Here is a 26,614-nt window from a genome sequence, read left to right as displayed (position 1 = left end):
GATAGAATTCACAAAAAGGATATGATAAACATGCGAAAATTTGGAATAGTTAATATGAAAAATAAAAAGTGCTACGAAAACATAGTTATATAAAAAGTAAGGGATATATATAAAAAACCTCAATCAATGTGGGGACTATCAAACGTGAATTAAAAAAAAAAAAAAAAAATCACAAAGGAAATTTTTAACACAACCTGAGGAAGTTACTCAGCTGTAAGGAGTGTAATTAAGTAGTGACGCCTGTTAGCACTTTTGCTACAATTATCATAATTTGGAATCAGGGAAAATTTGAAAAATGAAAAAAGATGAGCTCCCGCAAAGTGGTAATATGATAGATGCATGCCTCCAAGTGTGAGCACACAAAAGGGTAGTGGACACTAAGACAAAAGTTAAGTTTACTAAATGACAAGATAGGAGTAAAAAAGAAAAATGTAATAAAATAATTAGATAATAAAATAGTTGAATAGTTGAATAATTGAATAGTTGAATAGTTGAATAGTTGAATAGTTGAATAATTGAATAGTTGAATAGTTGAATAGTTGAATAATTAAATAGTTGAATAACTGAATAATTGAATAACAAATTGATTAAAGAGCAGAATGATTAGATAGCAAAATGGTTAAGTAATAAAAGGTAAGGAGTTGTGCTTAGGTCTTCCACATGTTGTAGTCCTTAAAAATGGCCAGGTTTATTTCATGCGGATAAGCATTTAATTCTTCTATTACACTATTACACTACTACACTGTTACACTATTACACTATTACACTACTACACTGTTACACTATTACACTACTACACTGCCACACCCAGTTGCATTACTACCCTATGGCCCTGCTATGTAGAATCTTGCTTTAGTCTCGCTATGGAATCTAAGGGGAGGGGAGGACACAAAAAAAAAAATAGATACACCCACACCCCATATACATGGACAGCCTTATTCGAATATTACTATGCACGAATAGACAAATTATATTTCAAATTAGTAAGTAGTTTTTAAACTTGTCTACTTCATCCTTAATGGAATTCACCTAAGAAGATATGGAGAGAGGATATTTTTTTTTTTTTTTTTTGTGGAGCCAAAAATAGAGATATATATATATATATATATACATGTACATATACATATACAAGATAAATGTAAAATATATTAAAAGCTTAAATGTATAGCAAGGCTTTGCACAGATGAGTTAACACATATTGGTGTATTCAGAATTTTTTTCTTTTATTTACTTCGGCACATTTGTTTATATTCTTCATCAGTCTTACGTACTGTTCTACAGTTTCTGAAGATAGGAGAAAAATGAGTGACATAGCTACAATTTATCTATGTATGGATATATTTTGCAAAGTTTACATCTATATGTAGAACATGCAAGGGGTTAGGAAAATTTTAATAAAAGTGATCCACATTAACATATATGATGTAAAAAATACTAATGATAGCTTTTTTTTCAATTATAACAAAACCTTGCAACCGAATGTTCTCCTTCTGGACACAAATGAGAGTATCGTTCAAGGCATTTAATTTATTTTCCTGCTAGAGGGGGGGAGGAGAAGAAAAAAGGATTAATCCGATGTATTAATAGATGAACGATGAAATATGAGGGCGAAAGAATCCAATTTTTTTCTATGCCCATATATGATATTTATATTTTAAAATAAAATCGGAATTGTGTGTACAATTCATTATTTCCAATTTTCCCTTTTTTTTTTTTCATAGTGTTTACCAATTGTTCATTTATTGTGTCTTTGTTTTTTTCCATAAGGTTTATGTTTTGTGCTTTGAGCATTTCGTTTTGTTGATACAGTTGGAAATTGGCGTCCTGCATATATACACACACATATATATATATAGAGAGAGAGAGAGGGATAGAGGGAAAAATAATAAGTGACCGTTCATAGGTTTGGTTTTTATAGGCATAAAAACTGAATACACTTCCACATCGTTGTTATAATAGTGAGGAATAGCATGCTAAGATGCATACACAAACAGACAAGCACAAACAAGCACAAACAAACACAAACAAACACAAACACAACATATTTTACCACTGCCTCCTGATACTTTCTCGAAATGGTGTTCCTTTCTTGTATTAAATTCTTATGATCCTCTACCAAATTCGCAATAAATATTTCCTGAGTACTCGTAAGGTTTCCTAACTTCTGCAGGAGCAACAAGACAGAAGGTGAGCAAATGATGAGACTATGTATGCGGGGGTGGGGGGGATGGGGGTAGAGAGTATTTTCTTTATTTTCTTTATTTTCTTTATTTTCTTTATTTTCTTTATTTTCTTCATTTTCTTTATTTTCTTCATTTTCTTTATTTTCTTCATTTTCTTTATTTTCTTTATTTTCTTTATTTTCTTCATTTTCTTTATTTTCTTTATTTTCTTCATTTTCTTTATTTTCTTTATTTTCTTCATTTTTTTCATTTTCTTCATTTTTTTCATTTTTTTCATTTTCTTCATTTTCTTCATTTTTTTCATTTTCTTCATTTTTTTCATTTTCTTCATTTTTTTCATTTTTTTCATTTTCTTCATTTTTTTCATTTTCTTTCTTTTCTCCACTTTATGCACTTCTTTTTTTCTCTTTTCCTTCTTCTCTTATTCTTTAACCTCATACAAATTAGAATCTCCATAGAACAATTCTAATGCATGTCTTAAGGGTTCCTTTCCGGAATTTCTTAGAAAAAGAAAAGAAGTCAAAGGAATGATGAAGATATGGAAATGTTAAAAAAAAAAAAAAGAAAAAAAAAGCGAGAATAATTCTAGCTAGTCAATATAATGATATAAATGTGAAGTTTCCTCATTTTGTTAATTTTCCTCTTTGTATTAATTTCCTTACATGAATGAATATTCTAGTGATTTCATGTGTAACCATTCATTTTCATAGAACTGTGATTTTTTATTCTCTGAGTTTACAAATGCTGCCTGAACAATTGATATAGAATAATAGAAATATTTTTTTTTTCACATTCTCGCTGACATTTCTCGTTTACCCACTTTTGCCTCAGATATGAGGACAGTATGCCTCATACCTGTAACATATTACATTGAAGAGTTTATTTTGTCTCGTGGTACAAACGTAGGTATGCAAATGTCCAAATGATGTTTTTTTTTCCTTTTTTTTTTTTTTCTATACCTGTGTCTCAAGCGCTTTCTTATACTCTAACTCGACGTTTTTTTTATTTTCCAAAAACTTCAATAGGTAAGATTTTTCATTTTCTAAGTTCCTGATTTTGTGTAGAAGGCTTTCAATGGAATAGTCCGTTGTGTGGGGGTCAGCACCTTCAGTGAGCGAAAGGGTTATTTTTTTGTGTCAATATGTTTAACCATTTTTTTTGTCACAATCATTTTAGCATGTATGGGATGTATGGAAGAAAAAGGGAAATGTACGCAAAAAAAAAAAAAAAAAAAAAAAAACATGTTTATATAAGCGGCTTATTACCGAAATAATCGCAGTTACTTTTGACATGATGATCCTTTTTGGAAAAATCTTCACCTTCAGCGCGTGTACGGACTGCCATACTATTTTTTATTACCTCTTCAGTTGGTCGTGAGAAGGAGTGTTTATTCAGGGCACCATTCCTTTTTTGTACACCTTTTCTCAGCATATCATCTTGCTTCACACCATTCTGATTGTGCGTAAATTTTTCGATTATTTGTTCTTCACTTGAGTGAAACTCATTTAATGTGCTAATTGGACACGAGTCAATCATGTTACCAAAGCTATTCGTGACAAATAACCGAGTAATTAGAAAATCTTAAGAATGTTCAATTCGTATTTGTCTTATACGAAAAATATATAGACCCTTCTGTGATGAAATGCTGCAGAGGACTCTTTTATTTTTTTTATTTCAATAAAAGTTAAAATGTGACAATGTTGTCCTTTTACCTTACATGAATGTACTGTATAAATATGTACATATAATGCGTATACTTGCAAATTTGTGCATGCTTAGCAGAACTGCCCTTTTTTATGTTAAATGGAGAAGAATGCACAAATTTTAAAAAAAAATATATATATATTTTTTATTTGTTTTTGGCCGTTGTAGGGTTTAGATTAGGTCTGTGTGTATGGCTAAATTTATGCCTCTTCGAAGGGGCACGTAAAAATGTGTACACGTGAACATATGTACACATATATATATATATATATATATATATATATATATATATATGCATATGTATATATTTTTCTTTTTTTTGTTACTGTGTAAGGTTTTTTATTCTCTGTTTGCGCGCTTTCCTATGTCTCTCATTCCATATCTATATACCTACCTATCTCTTTTTTCTTTTTTTTTTTTTTTTTCAGCTAGCTTTAAAACGATTTAGAAATAGTAAAAAGCATGTAAATTTTTTTTTTTCCTGAACAGGCAATATTTTTTTTTTTCTGAATAAGCAAGTTTTTTTTTTTTTTTTTTTTTTCTTTTTCTGTGTGTGTACGTGCATGGGTGCTTTACGTAAATAAAAATAAACTGGAAAATAACATAAAAAAAAAAAAAAAAAAAAAAAAAAAAAAAAATAGGATTGTTCTACCAATTTGTGCATTGATATAATTTTACTGTTCAATTAAGAATAAGGACATGAAAAGATTAATTGGAGATTTGTAGAAAAAAAAGAAAAAAAAAGGAGAATAGGTGTTCTTTCGAAAAACAGGCAATGAAATATGCACTATTTTTTTCTGGTTTTTTTTTCTAATTTTTTTTTCTGGTTTTTTATTCTGGTTTTTTTTTCTTATTTTTTTTTCTGCTTTTTTATTCTGAATTTTTTTTCTGCTTTTTTATTCTGAATTTTTTTTCTAATTTTTTTTTCTTATTTTTTTTTCTTATTTTTTTTCTGCTTTTTTTTCTTTTGAAAATTCGAAATGAAAAACGCTCTGTTCTTACTGCTCAAAAGAATATGGTACTATGGTGAGCACCATGTGGATATTAAAATTACAGTGAAAATTGGTGTAAGACGCGGACAACTTAGGTAATTTGACTGTTTCCGTTGTTATGGTTTATTGGAAAAATCTTTTAAGCGTGAGCCGCTTCCTTTATAACACATGTATAAATACGTACATATGCATGTGCATGCTACACAAATGTGTGTTCACTGAAACTGCTATGGAGAATGACAGATATCATAAAAAATTTACCTTGATGAGGTTTCCCTTTCACCTTAAGAATACGAAACCTTATTGAGAGAACAATGTTTTTTTTTAGGTTCATTTGTTCGTTTTGTCGTAAAAAAAAAAAAAAAAAAAAAAACAGGTCAAACACCAGCATAATTCTTGGGTATTATAGAACGACGCACTGTCAAGAGGACTACTTCGTACACATGTTACATCATTTGCATTTGATAAAGACGTGAAAGTATTCCTTTAAGTTGCAACGGGAAAAAAAGCACACATTTAACAATATATACAGATGTTCTTATAAGAATTATGTAACTACGATGATGCTAAAACATGTTAAACTTTTGCTTTTCCAAATTTTTAATGGCACCATCAATAAAATTCAAATTCCTCCAAAAGGGGTGAAGACATAACCTTTTTTTTTTTTCTTTCTTCATTACACCATTTAAATGAATAGTTGTCCAATATTTCATTTGTTAATAAAGCTGAAATTAATGATTGGAAATGAAATTATTTCATACTTTTTAACATATAAATATATATATATACTCTTTTTCTCCTCCTCTTAAGGTTTTAGGAAACACAGGTAAATCAATGGCACAGTTTGTTTTGTTCACTTAACTATTTTTGTTAGCAGCGATAATTTCGTTAATTTTACAAAAATTGCTACTTTTTTTTTTTATGAACGGAAGGAAATATATAACTTCTCCACAGTGTTCCATTTGGACTGTTTTCTGTTTTTACTTTGTTAGTCATTTTCTATTTCATTTACTTGTCAATTTTTTTTTTTTTTTTTTTTTTATACCGCAATGTTTTTTTCCTCAACTGCGGGGAAAATTTCGCCCCTCTGGCTGAAACAATTTTTTTTTTTTTTACCACGCTGTTTTGTTAATGTATGTGAGGGGGAGATTTTATATGGGGGAAAAAACATAAATGTACAATAAATGAATTTACGTGCGTATATTATTACATATGTATATATATATATATATATATATATATATATATATATATGTGTAATGTACATAACAACACATGAACTTTTACAATAAGGAAAATTCCTAAAGGGTTCATTTGTTAAAAAATTTCTAGTTGAAAAATTCCAAATAGGCCAAAGTACGAGTCGTCCATATCTTTGATGTGTAGTGTTTTTTTTTTTTTTTTTTTTTTTTTTTTGCCTAAGTTTTCCTATTAGATTTAATGAATTTTCCCCACTCCTCTTTCATCCTTTTGCAATACTTTTCCATATATATAAGGTGTTCCCTTATTTTTTTTTTTCTTCTATTTTCCTTGTCGTTTCATTTTTTTGTTCATGTTTTCGCAATCGGACCCCTGTATATGGAGGAGAGTAGAAATGCTTAATAAGTTATAAAGTTAAAAATCAACATTATATTTGTATATATGTATTCACACATGAACATCCGATTTAAAAAGTACGACAATTTAAATTTACCGAATTCTGCACAAGCATAAAACAATTGCCACAAGTTTAGTGTACAGTGTTTTCCATCACATGAAAAAAATGCTCACATAAATTGCACATACATATATGCATAATATACATATGCGTATATATATATATATATATAATGTTTTTTGCCCCGGCATCAATCTTCTACATTTTATTCCCTATAACGGATTATTTTAATTAATGTTTCAACCCACAGTATAATATATAAATATGTGTATAACATATTATATATTATGTATATAATATATATAGTGCGCGCCGCTACTTTTGCACTTGTTCACTTTTTTTTTTTTTTTTTTCTAATTTTCTATGCCTCCAAAAAATTATCTCTTCTGTTTTTTCAAAGAATAAATTTTATTCAAATTTGTATGATTTCCCCCCCCCCCCCCCTTTTTTTTTCGGTTTTTTTTTTTGTTTTTTTTTTTTTTTTTTTTTTTTTTTTTTTTTTTTTTTTTTTTTTGTTTTTTTTTTTTTTTTTTTTTTTTTTTTTTTTTTTCTGATGTTTTTCCTATTTCCTTCCATTTGGTCAAAGTATAGCATATACATATGCATTGTACATAAGCATTGCTAGTGTTATTGTATTCTTGATTTATAATGTATACATAAACTTTTTTCTATATTTTACATAGGAACATATTAATTTCTTTTTAATACCTTCTTATTATTAACTTTTTTTTATCCCTATTTTTTATCTCCATTTTTGTCCCCATTTTTTTTTAATCCTTTTTATCATCTTTTTTTCTACCCTTTTTTTTTATTCTTTTTTTTTACTCCTTTTTTTTACTCCTTTTTTTTTACTCCTTTTTTTTACTCTTTTTTTCTACCGTTTTTCATTATTCCCTTTTTGCTTTTTTTTTTTTTTTTTTTTTTTTTACCCCTCTTTTATTGCCCTTTTTTTTTTCAACCGATTCCTCCAAGGATACATATTTATGAACATGCATATGCATATATATATATATATATATATATATATATATATATATATATGTACATTTTTACACAGAGCAAAATATATTAACTCATTTACCCTATTTATCCCTTACTTCTTACGCACATTTTTTTTTATCTTTCATCCAGTGGTATTTTTCACACCTTATGAAATCATCCACATGATTGTATAGTTACGAGTTCATATGTGATAATGCATCTAATAATTAACAGCACCCCAAACGACCTGTTGATATATTTTCTACAAGTTCAATAGGAGAGGGAAGAAAAGAGCATTCCACCCTTCTGTAACCATTCTCTCATGTTTGCTCTGGGGGCATAACAAACGTCATAAAACGGATTCATACTTATATGCAATCACTACACAAATAAGAAAATCCAGAAAAGAACACATCCTACAGATCCTTAATCATGAGTCGTGGGGTTTTCTTTATTTTATTAAAAACATAGTTGTGAATCTAAAAGATTCCTTCACCCCCCACACACACATATATCCCATAGACATGCACATGTACCCACACCCTGGAATGAAAACATATAAAAATAAAGATTCTACAGAAGAAACAAATGTGTTACTCATCGTTTTTGCTTGTTAAAAAAAAAAGATTTGCTTGTATACAACATCATTACAAAATATCATTTTCAAAATGAGGATGTATTTGACAAATATGTATAACAAGTATAAAGAGTTGATCATACGAAAACTGACAATTTCAAGGAAAAGGCAGATCTACTTAATTAACAATAGTTTGTTTTTGTCTTTTATTTTGTTTTATATATCTTATTTTTTTTTTTTCAATGGCATAATAAATCCAGCTGTTAAAATTATATTCCATGGAAGTAAGTAAAGGAGCGACTCTGAGTGCATTCTTGCGGAGTTATTTTGTTTCTCTCGAGTGAATATCCCATGAATCAGTGCTTCCATCATTATCTATTTGTTGTTTTATCATTGAGGTAGCGTAGAATTGCTATACCTATACATATACTTATTTTATTTATTAGTTCATTATTTTATTATTTTATTTTATTTTATTTTTTTTTTTTGATGCACCCTCACCTCGCAGACGTCATTGCAGACAACACGCAAGTGTACGAGAACTCCATTCTGGAATCAATATGGCTACTATTCACGAATAAAAGTTATTTCAACATGGCCATGCTACTGTTGTTCTCAATTATCATACCTATACTGAAGTTCATCATGGTGAGTGATAATTTTTATTGCTTCTTTAAATTGTACAATTTGAATCTACAACATGAAGAAGAAGAAAAAGAAGAGGAAGAAGATGATATATTTTTTATTAACACAATAAATGAAAACGAGGAATTTATTTTTAAAAAGTTTAGTGTTTTAAGTTCAATTTCAAGATTTCAATTTGTTGATGTTTTAATATCCTTATTTATTGTCTCTTCTTTAAATCTATATTTGATGGAAGCCAAGATATTAATTGGGGCATATCATTTTCTAAATTATTGTCTTCTCTCCACCATTTCTTCCTTTTTCTTACTTACTTTAACGTCTCTAAAAATTAGAATTTTTAAAAATGGAAATATTAAAATATATTCATTATCAGCGGAAAGACGCATAAGCTTTAGAACCAACCATCAAGTTGATACACGTAATGGAAGAGAATTGGAAAATCGAAATATAGCAGGGATTGCACAAGTGAGGAATGCTGAAGATGTAATAGATAATAAGGATTATGAAAACGTGAGAAAATGTGTGCAGACAAATAAGGAGAACGCAAAAAATAAGCAAGATAAGAAGGAAGAAGATGAGGTGGATGAGGCATTGGGTATCAGGTGCACTAACAGAGTAGACAATGCGAATGAAGATATTACAGATGATAAAAATAAAGAAACCATCATCCATGGGCCTAGGAAAGATCACTGTGAGTGGGGCGAGGGGCCCAGAGTCGGCATTGATCATGGTGAAGTGCACCCTAATGAAGCAATGCACCCTAATGAAGCAATGCACCGTAATGAAGTAGTGCACCGTAATGATGTAATGCACCATCGTGGAAAAAGTCGTCGCGGAATAATCCACCGTGGTGCAGAACACGAAAAGGGGGCACGACACAGAACAGGAGTGCAACAATATGGAAATATGATTTGGAAAGATGGAGAAGAGGAAGATGAGGATTACGTGAATAGCAGTTTGAATTATCGTACACAGAGCCCTGAGAGGGTTGGAGGTGGTGTTCATATTCTACAGGAGCGGTATGAGTTATATGAGGCGCTAGAATCTCATGAGAGATATGAAAAACAACTACTTTGCTACAACAAATTGCAAACATTAAACAGTATAAATTATTTGCATAAAGTAATGAAGAATAACGATGCGTATATATATTTAAAGAAGAAAAAATTCAATTCTTTACTGAAGTTGCATTGTCAAGACAGTAGACTGAATCGGGTTAAAATTGGATATGCTATTTTTTTGTTCCTCTTTCTGTGCTTATGCATATATTTAATAACAGGAGTGGAGTGCAGTATGGTTGGAATTTACATATATTTAAGTTATTTTAATTTCAATGTCGAAGGAATAGTAATTGATTATTTAGACATGTTAAACATATTGAAATTGAAGATTAATAGGAGTTATATATATCCATTTTTTGTTATGTTGCCATTCATATTTCCATTAATAATTGGATTTTCTTTTTTTTTAAGTGTTTTTTTTATGAATGTTTATTATTTTTATTTTTCCCAAGGTTATAAGAAAATATGTGCGTTTAATGAAGAATTGGTATTTAGTCCAGAAATAGAAAATAAACAGAAGATGATGGTATCAGAGAGATACAATTATTTATATATAAAAAAAGAAATTGAAAAGAACGATCGATTGTCTAATACATCAGATGATTTGACATCATCACACAATAGTACCATTTCAAGTAGCAAAAGTGAAGATATAAACACAAGTTTTATTTATAATAAAGTTTTAAATTTTTACTTTTACTTATCTGTTTTTTTCTCCTACATTTGCTCCTTCTGTTTACATATATCACTTGGAGAAATAATATGTATTTCCTTGTTAACCTTTTACCAAATAGTTAAGCATACGAATAATCTGAATATTGTCCTATTGTACAGAAGTAGCAAAATAAAATTTTGCAAATTTCTTCTTTTTGTGATTTACGGATTGTTATGTTTTTCCATTAATCTGTACGTGAGAGAGTGGGAGATTTATATACAAAAACTCAGAAAAACAAAGAAAAAAATCACATTATTTGAGAAAAATAGATATAGTGAAATTGTAGACTTGAATATCCAGAAACATGAACATTGGAATGTACCAATGTATTCCTACTTTTTTCAATTTTTGTTAAAAAGAAAACATTTTTTTAATTATAGTTCAAAAAATAATAATACAACTAAAGAACATACAGATAATACTGTTCAAACCATGATGGTGCACCGTGTGTATGAAAATAACACTAGTCTAGCATATCAAAACACCAGAGTTGACAATGAAGAGAGCAATGAATTCAATTTAACTTCGGATAAGGATTCCAAAATTAGTGTCGACGATGTGCACGTAGTAGAAGCAAAAGAGTCTCAAAAAACAGATGAAAAAGAAAGAACAACTAAAAATAAACATTACAATGAATCTTTCACGGGCACTAAAGCAGTGAGTGGAACTGCGAGGCATAACAAGAACATTACTGAGAATAATATCTACAAGGGAACTGGATTGGGCATGGAAAAAATTCGTGAACGTGGAGCAGAAGTAGAAAAAGAAGATGGTGAGGTGGAAGATGATGAGAAGGTGCAATGTGGCAAGAAGGTGGAATGTGGTAAGAAGGTAGAAGACGATGAGAAGGTAGAACATGGAGTAGGAGGACATACATCTTCGCTGGTGGTGGTAGCAGGAGGAGTGTCAGAGAATGTGGACGAGATGGTGCTAATGAAAGATACCAAGGGGATTACATCAGTGGAGGAGGAGAGAGCAGTAAGCGAAGCAAGTCAACTGAGTCAAGTTGGTAGTGAACCGAACGAAGCAAACGAAATCGGTAAAGAAAAAAAAGGGTTAAATTTTAAGGAAGCAAAGAATTATCTGAAAAATATGATACCAATTAAATCCATTTTGTTATTCCATTTGGAAAAAAGGAAAAAAAAGAAAAACAAAAAAAATGTAAGAGCATTAATAATAGGTGGAGGAGAAGGAGGAGGGTTCATAGGGAGATTATTAGGAAAATTATTAGGAGTATCAAATCCAGAAAAAATTCCCAAAATATTCATTCTTCTTCATTTCATTTTGTTTATTTTAATTTTTATAACTACAATAATGACATTTTTTAAAAAAGAAAATGTGTTCCATTTCAATATACACGCAGTGAATAGAAGATTAAATAATTTTTTTAAGTCAGCTCATTTCCATTCTCTAATACCAAGTAGTATAGGAAAATGTAAAACAAAGAAATATTTAGCTAAAGAACCATGTTACAACATTGGACATATATATCACGAGGAAAAAACTTTTTATCATGCAACTCTTTTATTTTTACAAGGCATTAGTTCGATTAAAATAGCTAATTTACATTTCTACTATGATAAAGGAAAATATTATTTAATATTAGATGGTTATTTTAAGCATATTATAGGACCCCTTTTTTTAAAATTATGTATAGGAACCAACTTTTGCCCTATTAGTACGTACGCTTTTTTAATTGGAAGTAAACCTACATTTTCTATTACTATATCTGCACATTGCAATGACAAGAAACCACCAAATTATATAACCGATATCGTCGTAAAAGATTTGAAAATTACCAAGATTGAGGTTATAAAACACAATGATATTATTGAAAATTTGGATATACAACTGGATGATGTGCAAGAAAGAGTACAAGAGAAAGTGAATACTATGCTCGCTGAAAGGAGACGATTGATCGTATGGAAGAACCACAAGTACACATTGGAGGGGTTTATTAACTATTTGATTTCGAAGAATGCACTCGATGCTTTTTCCTGCAAACCTATGAACTACAACTTGTGAAGCTTAGCTTTTTTAATAGGGCGAGACAAAAGTTGTTAAAATTGGCAATATATATATATATATATATGTATACATATAGCTATAATTTTCCTTGACAGAGAGGGAAGAGGAGGAGGAAGACGACGACGAGGGAGGACCTCGACAGCTATATTCTTGTTGCTCGCATCGGTTTTGCAACGCTTGACCCCAGGGGTGATTTTTTTTTTTTTTGTGTGTGTCATGATAATGTATCCTACAGATTGTTGTGCTGTCGTGATTGTTAAGCAAAAATTTTTACACTCACACGTGACAGTAACGATTTGTTTCATTTGTTAACTTTTTTTTTTTTTTTTTTTTCTCCGTTGCTTTAATATGTATATACACTGTTATCGAATTGGTACAATTTGTGTATTTTTTTTTTTTTTTTTTTTTTTTTTTTTTTTTTGCCTACTTTACATAATTTATGTGTAATTTTGGCTTTCCGCCCTACCAACACAATATGAGTCCATTTTTGCTTTTTTTTTTTTTTATAGTGCTTTTGTATATCTCCATATCTCCATATACATTTTGCATACTCCAATACTCACTACTCTACATTTATAGATCATATACAACACAATATATGTGCTATTTTATGTTATTTTACATATGTCTTCCATATTATATATGCATACATTTTTAATCTTTTATTTAACCCAATTCTTTCTCCTTCACATTTATACTTTACCTTTTTGTATGGTTTCACATGTTCCCTCCATGCAGAAACCCCAGCAACAACTGCTGGAGGATCACCTATTTCTTTTCCTTTTCTTTTAAATTTAATTTTGATTTTATTTTATGCTACTCCCATTTTATTTTACTCCAATTTTATTTTATGCTACTCCCATTTTATTTTACTCCGATTTTATTTCATTTTATTCTGATTTTATTTCATTTTTGATTGTTTTTTTTTTTTTTTTTCATCCTATTTAGGATTTTGCCACTTTTATATTTTTAATTTTTCTGTTTTCGTTTAAACGTTATTATATCAGCATTTTATATGTCATCGAAAGCTTGGGTTTTTTTTTTGGGGAGAGGAATGAGGGACGTACAAGGAAAAGATAAAAGAAAAAAAAAAAAAATAAAAACAAAATAAATGAATAGAAAAAAAATAAACAAATAAAAACAAAATAAATAAAAAAAAAAAAGAAAGTCCACATTGATACTATGCGATGCTGTATTCTTAGAGCGTAAAAACGTGCAAATATATTTACATTTAACAAATGCAGACCGTGTGTATCTCTGTTGCCTGCTTCTCATTGCTTACTTCTCACTGCTTACTTCTCACTTCTTACTTCTCACTTCTTACTTCTCACTTCTTACTTCTCACTTCTTACTTCTCACTTCTTCCTAATTTTGCTTATTTTTACTTTTTACACTCCTGCGTAAAAAGAAAAAAAACTAATAGATAAGATGCACTATAAATGCATACAACTTTTTTGTTCTTTTTTTTTTTTTTTTTTTTTTTTTTTTTTTTTCCTTCCCCATCTTCTCTCCATCCTATATGTTATATATAAGCATGATCACCCGGTGTAACTTATAAGCTTTGTGTACCCGAGTGCATGTGCATTATGTTACGTTATTTTAACTAAAAATACATTCCTCTGATTTACAACAACTTCAGGGAGGTTCCAACGCAATGCATGTATGTGTATATGTACGTACGTATGTATGCATGTAAGTATGCAAGTACGCATGTGTGTACATATGCATACACTCCAGTTGCATGTATATATATGCAAACACACAGGGCACATGTATGCATTTTTTTTTTTTTTTTTTTTCCCATCTCTTAAAAACCACTTTAAAAACAAGAACTTAAAAAGTAAAAATAAAAAAGTATGAAAAATTTGATAATATTATAACCTGAATTCAAGCTTGCAGAATTTAGATAAACTCTGTTGCACACGTGCACAACAATTAAAATCATAGAAATTATTTTTTAAAGGGTTCCAAAGAAGGATGGGGGAAACACACACAAAAAAAAAAAAAAAAAAAAAAAGTGAACTATAGAATATGCTTCTCTCCACGCTACCCTTTTCTTGTTTCAGTTTTTGTAAAGAATAAAATTTTTGTATATAATAGAGATATATATAAAATGAATATTTTCCACATCTACCGGTGCTCTTTATATGTAGACTAAAAAGATGCATTTTCACAAAAGTCGCCACTACGCTTGAGGATAAAAAAAAAAAAAAAAAAAAAAAAAAAAAAAAAAAAAAAAAAAAAAAAAAAAAAAAAAAAAAAAAAAAAAAAAAAAAGAAAACTTAAAAAAAAAAAAAATAACAAACTTGGAAATGAGAAAAAAAAAAAAAAAAAAAAAAAAAAAAAAAAAAAAAAGACAAAAAAAAGAGGAAACACAACATAACGGAAAAGGCAAGAAAGTAAAGAGAACAAAGCGAAAGGATCCAAACGAGCGAAAACAGAGCAACACAAGGAGAGAACACACACATAGAGGCTGAGGAATTTTTCCACATGATTCTCTCCTTAATGTTTTTTTACCTCGTCTGAAAAAAATGCGATATATTTTTTTGCCCGTTGTGATTTTATGTGCAAAAGGGCTTTTAAGAAATAAAGGTAAAAAACTGAAAAAAATGCCAAGCGTAAAGAATTTTTTTTTTTCATTAGCTCTTTTCCTCGTGGAAAGATGTCGCATCACTGTGGGAATGCACTGGTTTTTGAGTGCACACTTTAGAATATATTTTTTTCGAAGGCCCTGTTTTATTTTAATTAAGCATGCTTTCGTTTTCCTTGCTTTAGATGTTTCTCACACGTGTTTCATACTCCCTATTTGTACTTCTTTCTCCCTTATTTACCACGTGCAGAATCCTCAATTTCTGTGAATTCTCTCCACCTAGGAAAAAATAGACAAGATGATGCACTGCATGATGATACACTTGTCCACGAGATAAGTGAAACCAATTTGAATAGCTATACGAATGATAAAAATAAGAGACATCTAAAGAATTATAGAAACGAAGAAGAGCTCTCTGAATCAAAATTGGAATCAAATTTAAGTTTCCTTCAGGAGTGCACAATTAATAGTTGCTTGAGTCTTGACAAGGATGAGATGGGTTCTGGACAAATAGATGAATCAAAAGATGAGTCGTCTCTCCAAGCCGAGGAGGGGATAACAGATGGGGCTAACGGAAAGACAAAGGTAGATGCGAAGGGAGAGGCAAAAATGGATTCAAAAGTGGACGAAAAAAAGGGTACCCAAGAGGGACAAGAGAAGCTTCAAAAAACGAATCAACAGAAGGAAAAGGTGGAAAAGGAGGAAAAGGAGGAAAAGAAGGAAAAGAAGGAAAAGAAGGAAAAAATGGATGGAAAAATAGAAAAAAACTCTAGAGAACAAGGTGCGGAGCAAGACAAAGACATGAATTGCACCAACGAAGGAAATACAGAAATGCAGAACATGAAAAGTGTCACCTATGACGCCAAGGAAGAAGAAAGAAAAATGAACGATAAAAAGGATTCCAAAACTGTAGAGAAAAAAAATACATCTGTTGAAATAGAATCAGGGGTTCAAGATGATAGAAAAGAAGAAATGATGGATGAAATGGACGATATGAAGGAAATAGACGAAGAGGGAGAGGAAGGCGAAGAAATGGACGAAGAGAAAGAAGAAGATATGGACCTAGAAAAAGACAAAGAGAAAGAAGAAGATGGGGACTTAGAAAAAGACAAAGAGAAAGAAGAAGATGGGGACTTAGAAAAAGACAAAGAGAAAGAAGAAGATGTGGACTTCGAAAAAGACGAAAAAATGGACTTAGAAAAAGGCGAAGATATGGACATAGAAAAAGGCGGAAAAAAGGAGGAACTCAAAGCTAGAGGTGAAAAAAAGGGAGAAGAGAAAAAAAAGGATTCACAAAGCGCCTCGAATAAATATGGGGAAGAAATGAAAGAAAGTTTGAAAGTTGATGGAAATTTGGACCGAGAGAAAACCAAAACGGGCTTACAAAATGTTAGTAATACGAATGGGGTCGATATGAATGCACATTTGAAACAGGATAAAAATGCCATGAGTGAAAAAAAAGAAACATCGAGAAAAATCGAAATGCAGCATGGAAATGACGTGGGAGAGCAACGAAATTACGTGAAAAAGACAACAGAAAAAAAAAATGAAGATATTGGAAGAGGCAACAATGTGGAGAAAAAGAGTAAGCCTGAAGAAGAGTTGAGAGCTCAGGAAAAGATCGACAAGAATAAAACAAAAAAAGTTGATGCGGATGTTGAAGAACAGGGTGTTGATGTTGGTGCTGTTGAGGGGGATGATTCTGATCGTGACGATTTTGAGCGTGAGGATTCTGACCATGAGGATTCTGACAATGAAGATTTTGACCGTGAAAATTCTGACAATGACGATTTAGACCGTGAAAATTCTGACGATGACAATTCTGATCATGACAATTCTGACGAGGACAATGTTGAGCTTGATGCTGCAGACGAATTAGGCAGGGGGAGATATCAAGAGAAGAAGGAAGAGAAAAATCAAAAGGGTCAGATGGAAAAAGGAAGAGGTGAAAATAAAAATAAAATGAATCCTCCAATCAGTGTAAGTGTAGAAGAGAAACTCTATAAAGGAGAAGGGACCCAAAGCAAAGCGACAATTAACGCATCTGCACATGTTTCTGGAGCTTATCAAAACACTATGAAGGACGAAGCAAAAGAACATAAAGAATCGAATCGAATTGAAAAAAACACACCCCATAAGGAAACACTACTTGGAAAGAAAAGTGAATTCGAGGAGAAAGCGACAAATCCATCTGTTTCTCAGAAAGAAGAGGTAAGATCAATATGAAATGAATAGTCATGTGTTCTTAATTGGGGAGGAAAATTAAATGATATCTATTGCAATAATGACATCCTGCAACATCAATCGAATGTGGTGTGTGCAAAAAAGAAAAAAAAAAAAAAAAAAAAAAAAAAGGATGTCGGTTCAGAAGACCGTTCAATGAATTCCTCGCTTTACATGTTGATCCCACTAATATCTGTGTTCTGCATCATTTCCACACCACGTTTAAACCACGTCTACATCACATCTACACCAAGTCTACATCACGTCTACACCACTTCTACACCACTTCTACACCACTTCTACACCACTTCTACATCACGTCTACACCAAGTCTACACCACTTCTACACATGAACAGGGCCAAGTGAAGGGCGAAAACCAGAGAAAAGGAAACGAAAAGAAATACGAAAACAAATACGAAAACAAATACGAATCTAACATGTTTACGCTGGACAAAAAAATGCACAGAAATTTGTCAAACATTGACGAACTTTTCCATGGACTCAAGGATAAGTTGAATCGTCACAAGGAGTTGAAAAATGTAGGTCACTCATAATTGGGTGTGCTAGTGTGTGCCTTTGCAAATTTACACAAACTAGCTACTGCGTAGTGGTTACTTCTTAGCCGTTACTGCGTAGTGGCTGCTGCTTAACCGTTACTGCGTAGTGGTTACTTCTTAACCGTTATTGCTTAATGAATATCAATATCCCCACATCATCATTAGCGAGAACTGAAACTTAAGTTTGAGACCATGGGAAGAATAAAAGAGTATAAAATGTACACTAATCTGATTCAAAAATCAGTGGAAATATTGACCATTAGGCTGATGAAGGTAAGGAGGGATGTTTTCATGAATGAGCGAAATGTACACATGTTCATATTTTTAACAGGACACAGAAAAAAAAAAAAAAAAAAAGATTTGCACATAAAAACGCATACGTAAAAATATTCAAACAATGCAACGTCGAAATTTATCGAATTGCCTTTCACCCCCATTTTTCTCACTTTTTATAAACCTAACCCATTTGCTCATATACATATGAACATATTTCTAGATTAATGAAGATTTGAAAAAGTTAAAGTATTCATCGGATATAGCTCTGCAAAAATACATAAACGAGAATGGTGAGATTGGAAAATGTACAGTATGGTGAATTAATTCTCTCTAAATGTCCTCTAGAATGTGTGCCTTACCTGAACATGTATTTTTTTTTTTTTTTTTTTTTTTTTTTTTGTAGATCACGCGTTGGTGAATTTCTCTAAATTGGAAAAATATGACGTAAACGAAATTTGACAAAATTTGACAAAATTAGACAAAATGAAACAAAATAGAATAGCAGTGAAATGTATTTTTTTCTACTCATTTTGCTCATGCCCTTAAATTGTTATTGACCTTTCGCATGCAATTTGGTGTATCAGCTGTTACAATTTTTTTTTTTTTTTTTTTTTTTTTTTTTTTTCGTATTCACCTGCATACGTTCATATATAATTATACACATACTCACAATATCCCCTTTTCGTTATTTTCTCACCTTGTAACAAATGTAGAATAAGGGTCAAGGAAAAGTGGCGCATGGAATTAGACCTAGTAAAAGAACAAAAAAAATAAAATACAGACAAATGCAAATATGTGCAGATTATTATAACAAATAAGTAAAATGAGTGTAATTTTATCCCATTCCTAATACTTATTTTTTTATTTTTTTTTTTTTTTTTCCATTCATTTGTGTATCCTTTAGGAGGAAGTGATAAAAAGGGAGAGTTGTTTTGCCCATTAGGTGAGGAATACTTCTGGGTGACTAATATCGCAAATATTAGAATTAATTTACATGATAGCGGTACTTTATATGAAAAATACAAAGACTATTAAAATTTACTCCTTTTCAACGTTAGACTGTGTCAGGGAGGATTGCCACAACAAACCTAACTACCCAACCCAGTGTTATGTAAGGACATATAATATAGACTAGTGAAACAAAATCGAATCAAGTTCGATTTGATGTTGTATGCATCAGGGAATTAAATTTATTTTTTACTTATCTACCTGGGGAAAAATATAAAAATATATATACATGTACCTATTCGAACTTTATACACCTTACACTGCAGAAATTAGAACAAAGGGGAAATGAAATCCATAAAATATGCGAGTCATTTGTGGATATACACAGCGGCATATGTCCAAATGTTAGAAACACATTTTTATTTTATTTGTACCAGAACATGTTACTTTTTTTATATATATTATATATTTTATGTATTCCTTTATTATTTTTATTTTTTTTTTTTAATCTTTTTCTTCTGTCTTTTTCATTCCCTTTCTGCAGAACTATCATCACTGTGCCATTGCTGAACCTGAGAGAAACAAAAAATATTCCATTTTTGCATGGGTATTAGCACAGAAAAAAATAAATTAGATATGTGCCTGACCATAGTAATACATATTAATTTAGTTTCACATGCGTTCATATACAATATCACAATTTTATCCCTTCAGGGAGAAGGATATGGACAAACGCCTCAATTCATCACAATAAGAGTTAGGGAAAAAAAAAAAAAAAAAAATAAATAAATAAATGGCATCCTCATTTTGCCTCAAAAACTTATAAGCAGTTTTTATCAATGCGTATGAATGAACAAAATTGTCATGCAATTTATCTTAGGAATAATTGTAAATTAAGGTGTATAAGAATACATATTATTATTTTTTTTTTTATTTATTTATTATTTTATTTTTTTTTTTTTTTTCTCCTTGTCCATTTTTACAGGGATATAATTTAAGCGAATGCTTACAGCTACTTGTAGTGAATAAGGGATCCACATGCTCGTAATAATTTAAAGAAAATGAAAAATCATTTTTGTTTTCACCCTACTGGATGTCTTTTGGTTGTTACATCCTTTCCAAATGGAATTAACATATACCCAGCGTTACTCATTTTTCAGTTGCTTATCTGCTTAGCTCCTAATAGTTTGTTTTTATTAATTATATATATATTTTTTTTTTCCATTTTTTTACTTTCCAGTCCAAGTAGTATCGAAAAAAATATACTAGAATCCAGAGATATACTCCTGGAACCTATTCTCACTAAGGTGTTACAGAATGAAATCCTTCTGGAAAATATTAAGGTAATAAAACGATGTAAATGATGAGTACTGGTTGTTAACTGGTTGTTAAGTGGCTATTAAGATGTTCATGAAACGGGACAGGAAGAGAACCGTGAGACCCCACTCCTCCAAGTGACATACCACATGTATACAACACGCACTATAAATTCTTCCATGCGCGCTCTAAATTCTTCCATGTTCTCCTCGTGTAGATAAGTAAACCGGGTGAATATAACATTTGTCTCGTACAGTTTTATCAACATCCCCAGAGGGATAATTTAATAACTGATAACACTTCTAGTAGGAGTAGCAAAATGAGTAAAACCACCATGAAAGGTCGAAATAGTGACATATCAATTTTAGGCATCGACACGATAGGGCCCTTGTATGTGTTACCCCTTCCCTCTAAGAGGTAGGTGCATGTGAATACGTTTATTTTTGAATACTTTTATTTTTGAATACGTTTAATTTTGAATACGTTTAATTTTGAATACGTTCAATTTTGAATACGTTTAATTTTGAATACGTTTAATTTTGAATACGTTCAATTTTGAATACGTTTAATTTTGAATACGTTTAATTTTGAATACTTTTATTTTTGAATACGTTTAATTTTGAATACTCCTATTTGTGAATACCCCTATTTGTGCACATACCCATTTGCATGCTTTGCCAAAACGTGTTAAAGGCAAAAGTAAAAAGAATATTTAACTCGAACTTTAGTTTTTGGTTTTAAATTAAAAATTTTCAAAATTTGTGTGACATAAAAAAAAATTCTATGTTAAAAGGTGACAAACAAAAACGTTGAATATGCAATGTTAAAATTAAAACTTTAAAAAAAAATCTATGTGTGTTATTAACTAAATATTGCAGATACAAAAAGGAAAAAAAAAAAAAAAAAAAAAAAAAAAAAAAAAAAAACTTGAGTGTTTTTTTGCTAATGATGCCTTAATTTTATGTGGCAACGTTTAAAAAAAAAATGGGGCAAAAAAAAGGAGGCAAAAAAAAGGAGGCAAAAAAAAGGAGGCAAAAAAAAAGAGGCAAAAAAAAAGAGGCAAAAAAAAAAAAGGAAAAAAAAAAGAGGAAAAAAAAAAAAAAAAAAAAAAAAAAAAAAAAAAAAAAAAAAAAAATAAAAAAAAAAAAAAGAAAAAAAAAAAAAAAAAAAAAAAAAAAAAAAGACAAAACTTGAGTGTTTTTTTGCTAATGATGCCTTAATTTTATGTGGCAACGTTTAAAAAAAAAATGGGGCAAAAAAAAGGAGGCAAAAAAAAGGAGGCAAAAAAAAGGAGGCAAAAAAAAAGAGGCAAAAAAAAAGAGGCAAAAAAAAAAGAGGCAAAAAAAAAGAGGCAAAAAAAAAGAGGCAAAAAAAAAAAAAAAGGGAGTATGTACACGTTCACGTAGGTATATCATCTCCCTTCCCTATTTGAGGTAGCTGGGAATAATAAGATAAAAAAGTTGACAAAATGAGGAAAAAAAAAAAAAAAAAATAAAATAAATAAATATGGACAGAATAAAACAAACGAGACTAACCAACATATAAACGCATCATCCTCTATGAATAAGTATTATCATCTTGCATATTTACACACACATATGTAAAAACATCTGCATGAGTATGTGTATTGTACATATATATACACATATTTTTTTACACCATTGGTGCATGCAAAAATTGTAGCAAAAGATAGACACAAAAATGAGGCAATAGAAAAAAAGTGACTACTGTCAGAATTCATACATGGTTCGGATTTTAAGAGAATTATAAAAGGGAAAAAAAAAAAAAAAAAAAAGGAGAGAAAAAGGAGAGAAAAAGGAGAGAAAAAGGAGAGAAAAAGGAGAGAAAAAGGAGAGAAAAAGGAGAGAAAAAGGAGAGAAAAAGGAGAGAAAAAGGAGAGAAAAAGGAGAGAAAAAGGAGAGAAAAACATATGTGTGCTAACACTGTGTATGTATAATAGAATAACGGTGAAGAGTACAGACATTGTAAAACAATTTGGTCTGTGCACTCAATTTTTATTCCCACCCAACCTTGACGCCTTTCCTACCAATTCGCTTTTTTTTTCTTTTTTTTAAGGAAAGTAAAATAAGTTTTTTTTCATTTCTTCTCCGTCTTCTTCTCCGTTCTCTTCTTCTCCTCCCAAGCATGCCTTACCCATGCTGAAGACGTGTATACACACATGGGTGCCCCTCCCCTTCCATATTTGTGTAGAAGAGGAATACAAATAAACCATATGGTAAAAAACACTTGGAGGAGGTTTGCATATATATATATATCGCAGAGGGAGATAGAAGTATATATATTACTTCGCCTTCAACTTATCTGCATATTTTTTTTTGATTTTCTGGATGTAGAAATCGAAATCCTTGAAGACATAGAACCTTCTAACTTTAAGAGTTGGTGTAAGATAATTGGATGTATCCCAAATTTTACAAGTTAAATAAATATCACTTATATCATTATATCTATTCAGATTTGTCTTTTTGTAAATTTCTGACATTTTTTCTCTAACATATTTTACATAGACTTCTTGATTTAATTTTTCATCCGTTATTGTTTTCATAAAATCCTCTACTGTCATATTTTGTTCTTTTAAAATTCCATCACGTTCTAAAGATTTTGCAAAAATTTCTTTATCAATATTTATAATGGCCAAAGGTCCATCCATAGAATCATCACCATATACGACACAGTAAGCCATAAAGTCAATATCTGAGTAAAGGTTATTTAACATTTCTGTTTCGATATATTCTCCTTGTGATAGTTTAACTAACCCTTTAGATCTATCTAAAAATGTAATAGAACCGTTATTATTTATCTGTACTACATCACCTGTTTTGTAGAAATTGTCATCTGTGAATGAACTCTTAGTTTGATCTTTTTTTTGGAAATATCCACTAAATAATTGATCTGCTTTTAAAAGTAATTCTCCTCTTGGTTTTTTTCCTTTTGCTTCATAATTTTCCCATGTTACTACTTTGTATTGTACATGATTCGACACAGGACCTCCAATATTATTTGTAGAAGTATCCAAATTATGTTGTGCTATTATTGGTCCTGAGGTTTCTGTTAATCCATATCCTTGATAGAAATTAACATCTAGTAGTACACTTAAGTCTCTCTCCACATTTGGTGATATTTTTCCACCAGCACTGAGGAATGCTTCTAAAGATGGATTCATTTTATCTCTTATTTTTTTCGATATCTGTGTTACTGATTCTAAGAATTTTGATAATCCACTGTAGTTATTTTTTCTACGCATGGCTAGTACAGTTTTTACAACAAAACGTTTAAGTGGTGGTAAATTAGCTATTTCTCCCATAATTTTTGTATATAATCTATTGAAAACTTTTGGTACACCTACAATAATATTTGCATCTGAGTTACATAAATCTTTTGCAAACATATTTATGTCTTTACCCCATATTCTTACTTCCATACCTCGATATAAACTTAAAAATACAATTGATCTCTCATATATGTGTGAAAGTGGTAAATATGAAAAATGAATTCCTGGTTTGTAAAATCGAAAGAGACTATGATCACTCACAGGTATCAACGTATAGTATAAACTTCTGTTACTTAACATAACTCCTTTTGGTTTTCCAGAAGTACCAGATGTGTTTACAATTGTGTAAATGTGTTCGGGATCATTATTTAATTTTATATTATCTCCCACTTTTTTGTTTTTAAAATCATCTATTTTGTGCATCGTTAATCCTAATTTTTTCGACTTTATCATTAGTTTTTTATACAGTTGGTGTTTTTCTTCCTCCTTCCCCTCGTTTGTTTCTTTTTCTCCTTTCTTTATTCCAGAATTAGTGGCCTCTACTCCTCTAGCATTATTACTCTGTTTCTCATTTGTTTTTTCACTAACATTCGGTCTTTCCACCTTATTTTGTCTATTCGTTGATTCATTTATTGTGTCTAAAATTATCAGTTTTTTCAAATGGGGTAACTGTTCCCTCCTTTCTAACAATACATCAACCAATTCTAGATCAGTACACAACCACTCAAGTTTGCTTTCATTCAATATTTCACAAACTTCTTCGATACTGAATTTGGAATGCATAACAAGCGATGTTGTATCACTAGCCAAGGCTGCCAAATCAGCAACAATCCAATTAGTTGAATTGGATCCATAAATTCCTAAAAGTTTGAAATTACCTTTGTTACATTCTTCATCATAATTCTTTATTGGTATTCCTCCATCTAGAGTGTTTAAATAATGACTTACGCTTAATACTTGATCGAACAATTCTCCATATGTGATTTTATTCTTAACTTTACAATTTTCCATCTCTGAAACTGCAACTTGATTTGAAAAAGATCTTGCCTTTTCTAATAATAATGGAAACATGTGTGTGTATTTATGCGTAACTGCATTTCCGACATCATCTCGTCCTATATAAACATCTGATTCACTCTCTTGCACTGATTTTTCACGTACTTGGGAATATGAATGACCTCTGAATGCCTGACCACAAAATGACAAAGCGTTCATGAAAAACGCAATTGTAAACAGTAGGATATACACAAACATTTTCTTCAAAAGGTATTATGTTCTACTATCAAAAGAAGAAATTCTGTTAGTCACGTAACATCTAAATATGTGCTCGTTTTGCACCGGTGGGAAGTGCAAGCATCGAGGGGTTTAATCGTGTTGTACTTTTCCCTATTCTAGAAAACAGGAGATATAGCTAACGTGGTGTGATTAGTTAAAGAGATAAACTTCTACACAAGAAGAATGGCTGCACACACATACACATCCCTTCAACTTGGATGCACGATTTTTTGACAGAATCGGGCTTAAAACGGTTGAGTAAGCTCTGTTTTTTTTTTTTTTTTTTTTTTTTTTTTTGTTACGTTGTATTGTTTTTCTATGTCTGATTTAGTAGCTCTATCCGGCTTATTCGCTTTATCTGATTTACCTGAGTTATTCTGCCTTGTTCTATCTCTTCTTACCTTGTGTTGCTTCTTTTTGATGACACATTTAAAAAACCTGTCGCAACCACCTTTTCTTTGTGGAGCCAGGAGAATGTTGCACAATTATGAACTAGTCAATAATTATGCAAAGTATAAAAAAAAAAAAAATATATATATTTATGCACGATCACAGGAATATCTACTCGCATGTGTTTATATGTGCATATGTATATATGTTGGAGGGTTATTTTGTATAATTCTTCGCATATACATATATATATATATTTTCTTTTTTCTTTTTTTTTTTTTTTTAGTTCTTCAAAAAAAAAGAGTATTGAAAAAAATCTGTTTTTCGAACAAATCGAGAAAAAAAAATTGCCTTTATTCGTTCTATTGCAGTGCACTGTATTATATTTATTCTTTTTATTATTTTATTTTATTCTATTTTGTTTTACGCTATTTTATTTCATTTTACTCTATTTTATTTCATTTTATTTTATATTTCTTTGGTGCAATATTTTTTTCTTTTGCCCCTGCCACCATTTTATCGCTTACAGCTACATAATAACATAAAATTGGTTGTCGAACGGAATTAAATTTCTTATAAGATAAAAATGGCTTAGGAAATACAATGGCCCAAGTGTACAGATTGAACACGTGCCGTGTAGCATGAATATGTTGTTACATATTTGGTTCATGTATGTATAAGTTATACACGTACGCTTATATATATATATATATATATATATATATATATATATATATGTATGTATATATACATGCATGTTATGGCTACGCTTAGTAAACCTCATGTGTTGTCACAAACACACATGAGTCATACGCCCAATGTTTGCAAGGAGTTATATGCAAAATTGCTTTGCAGGAATCACTCGGGGGCTGGTCTCAACCAATTTTCTCTCTCCAAGTACTTTTAATTATGTTAATTAGAAAAAAAAAAAATAAAAACAAAATAGAACAGGATGAACTTGAACGAGCAAATCCTTTTACCTACGCCTAATTTTAAAAGCCTCTCCTCCCCCCCCCCACCTCTCTGCCACTGCTTTTTTTTTTTTTTTTTTTTCACCCTGCATGTTGTGCACCTTTAACGCTTTAAATATACTATACATGCAGATATGTATATATATATATATATGTTAAAAACTGGGTAGTATAGTCAAAGATGCAATCTTAATTTTTTTTTTTTTTTTTTTTTTTTTTTTTGGAGGGTACTCT

At 30.4% G+C, this 26,614-nt stretch overlaps 4 protein-coding genes across 4 annotated transcripts; 2 read left to right on the top strand and 2 right to left on the bottom strand.

The window, feature by feature from the left end:
- Positions 1-975: 975 nt before the first annotated feature.
- On the bottom strand, positions 976-3,719 carry PGO_040620 (hypothetical protein, conserved; the record flags this gene model as incomplete). The annotated part of the gene is made up of 9 exons (XM_028686250.1): positions 976-1,029; positions 1,232-1,284; positions 1,469-1,535; positions 1,729-1,824; positions 2,051-2,164; positions 2,617-2,683; positions 2,846-2,931; positions 3,143-3,288; positions 3,449-3,719. The coding sequence occupies 9 exons, from the start codon at positions 3,717-3,719 to the stop codon at positions 976-978; spliced, it is 954 nt and encodes a 317-aa protein (XP_028542051.1).
- Positions 3,720-8,185: 4,466 nt separating this feature from the next.
- PGO_040610 (hypothetical protein, conserved) lies at positions 8,186-12,540 on the top strand (the record flags this gene model as incomplete). The annotated part of the gene is made up of 2 exons (XM_028686249.1): positions 8,186-8,378; positions 8,603-12,540. The coding sequence occupies 2 exons, from the start codon at positions 8,186-8,188 to the stop codon at positions 12,538-12,540; spliced, it is 4,131 nt and encodes a 1,376-aa protein (XP_028542050.1).
- Positions 12,541-15,074: 2,534 nt separating this feature from the next.
- Positions 15,075-20,876, top strand: PGO_040600 (rhoptry neck protein 6; the record flags this gene model as incomplete). Its single annotated transcript, XM_028686248.1, has 15 exons — positions 15,075-15,135; positions 15,294-17,344; positions 17,714-17,896; positions 18,080-18,187; positions 18,411-18,480; positions 18,594-18,634; positions 18,904-18,943; positions 19,095-19,133; positions 19,249-19,301; positions 19,465-19,542; positions 19,683-19,745; positions 19,853-19,894; positions 20,124-20,182; positions 20,379-20,481; positions 20,673-20,876. The coding sequence occupies 15 exons, from the start codon at positions 15,075-15,077 to the stop codon at positions 20,874-20,876; spliced, it is 3,195 nt and encodes a 1,064-aa protein (XP_028542049.1).
- A 1,881-nt stretch (positions 20,877-22,757) lies between these two features.
- PGO_040590 (ATP-dependent acyl-CoA synthetase) lies at positions 22,758-24,998 on the bottom strand (the record flags this gene model as incomplete). Its single annotated transcript, XM_028686247.1, has 1 exon — positions 22,758-24,998. One exon carries the CDS (start codon positions 24,996-24,998, stop codon positions 22,758-22,760), a length of 2,241 nt encoding a protein of 746 aa, XP_028542048.1.
- Between the last annotated feature and the right edge of the window lie 1,616 nt (positions 24,999-26,614).

Source organism: Plasmodium gonderi (genome assembly GCF_002157705.1).
Source record: "Plasmodium gonderi DNA, contig: Chr04, whole genome shotgun sequence".
NCBI lineage: Eukaryota > Apicomplexa > Aconoidasida > Haemosporida > Plasmodiidae > Plasmodium > Plasmodium gonderi.
The sequence above is the reverse complement of the archived record's forward strand: the minus strand, read 5'-3'. Positions and strand labels throughout refer to the sequence as shown.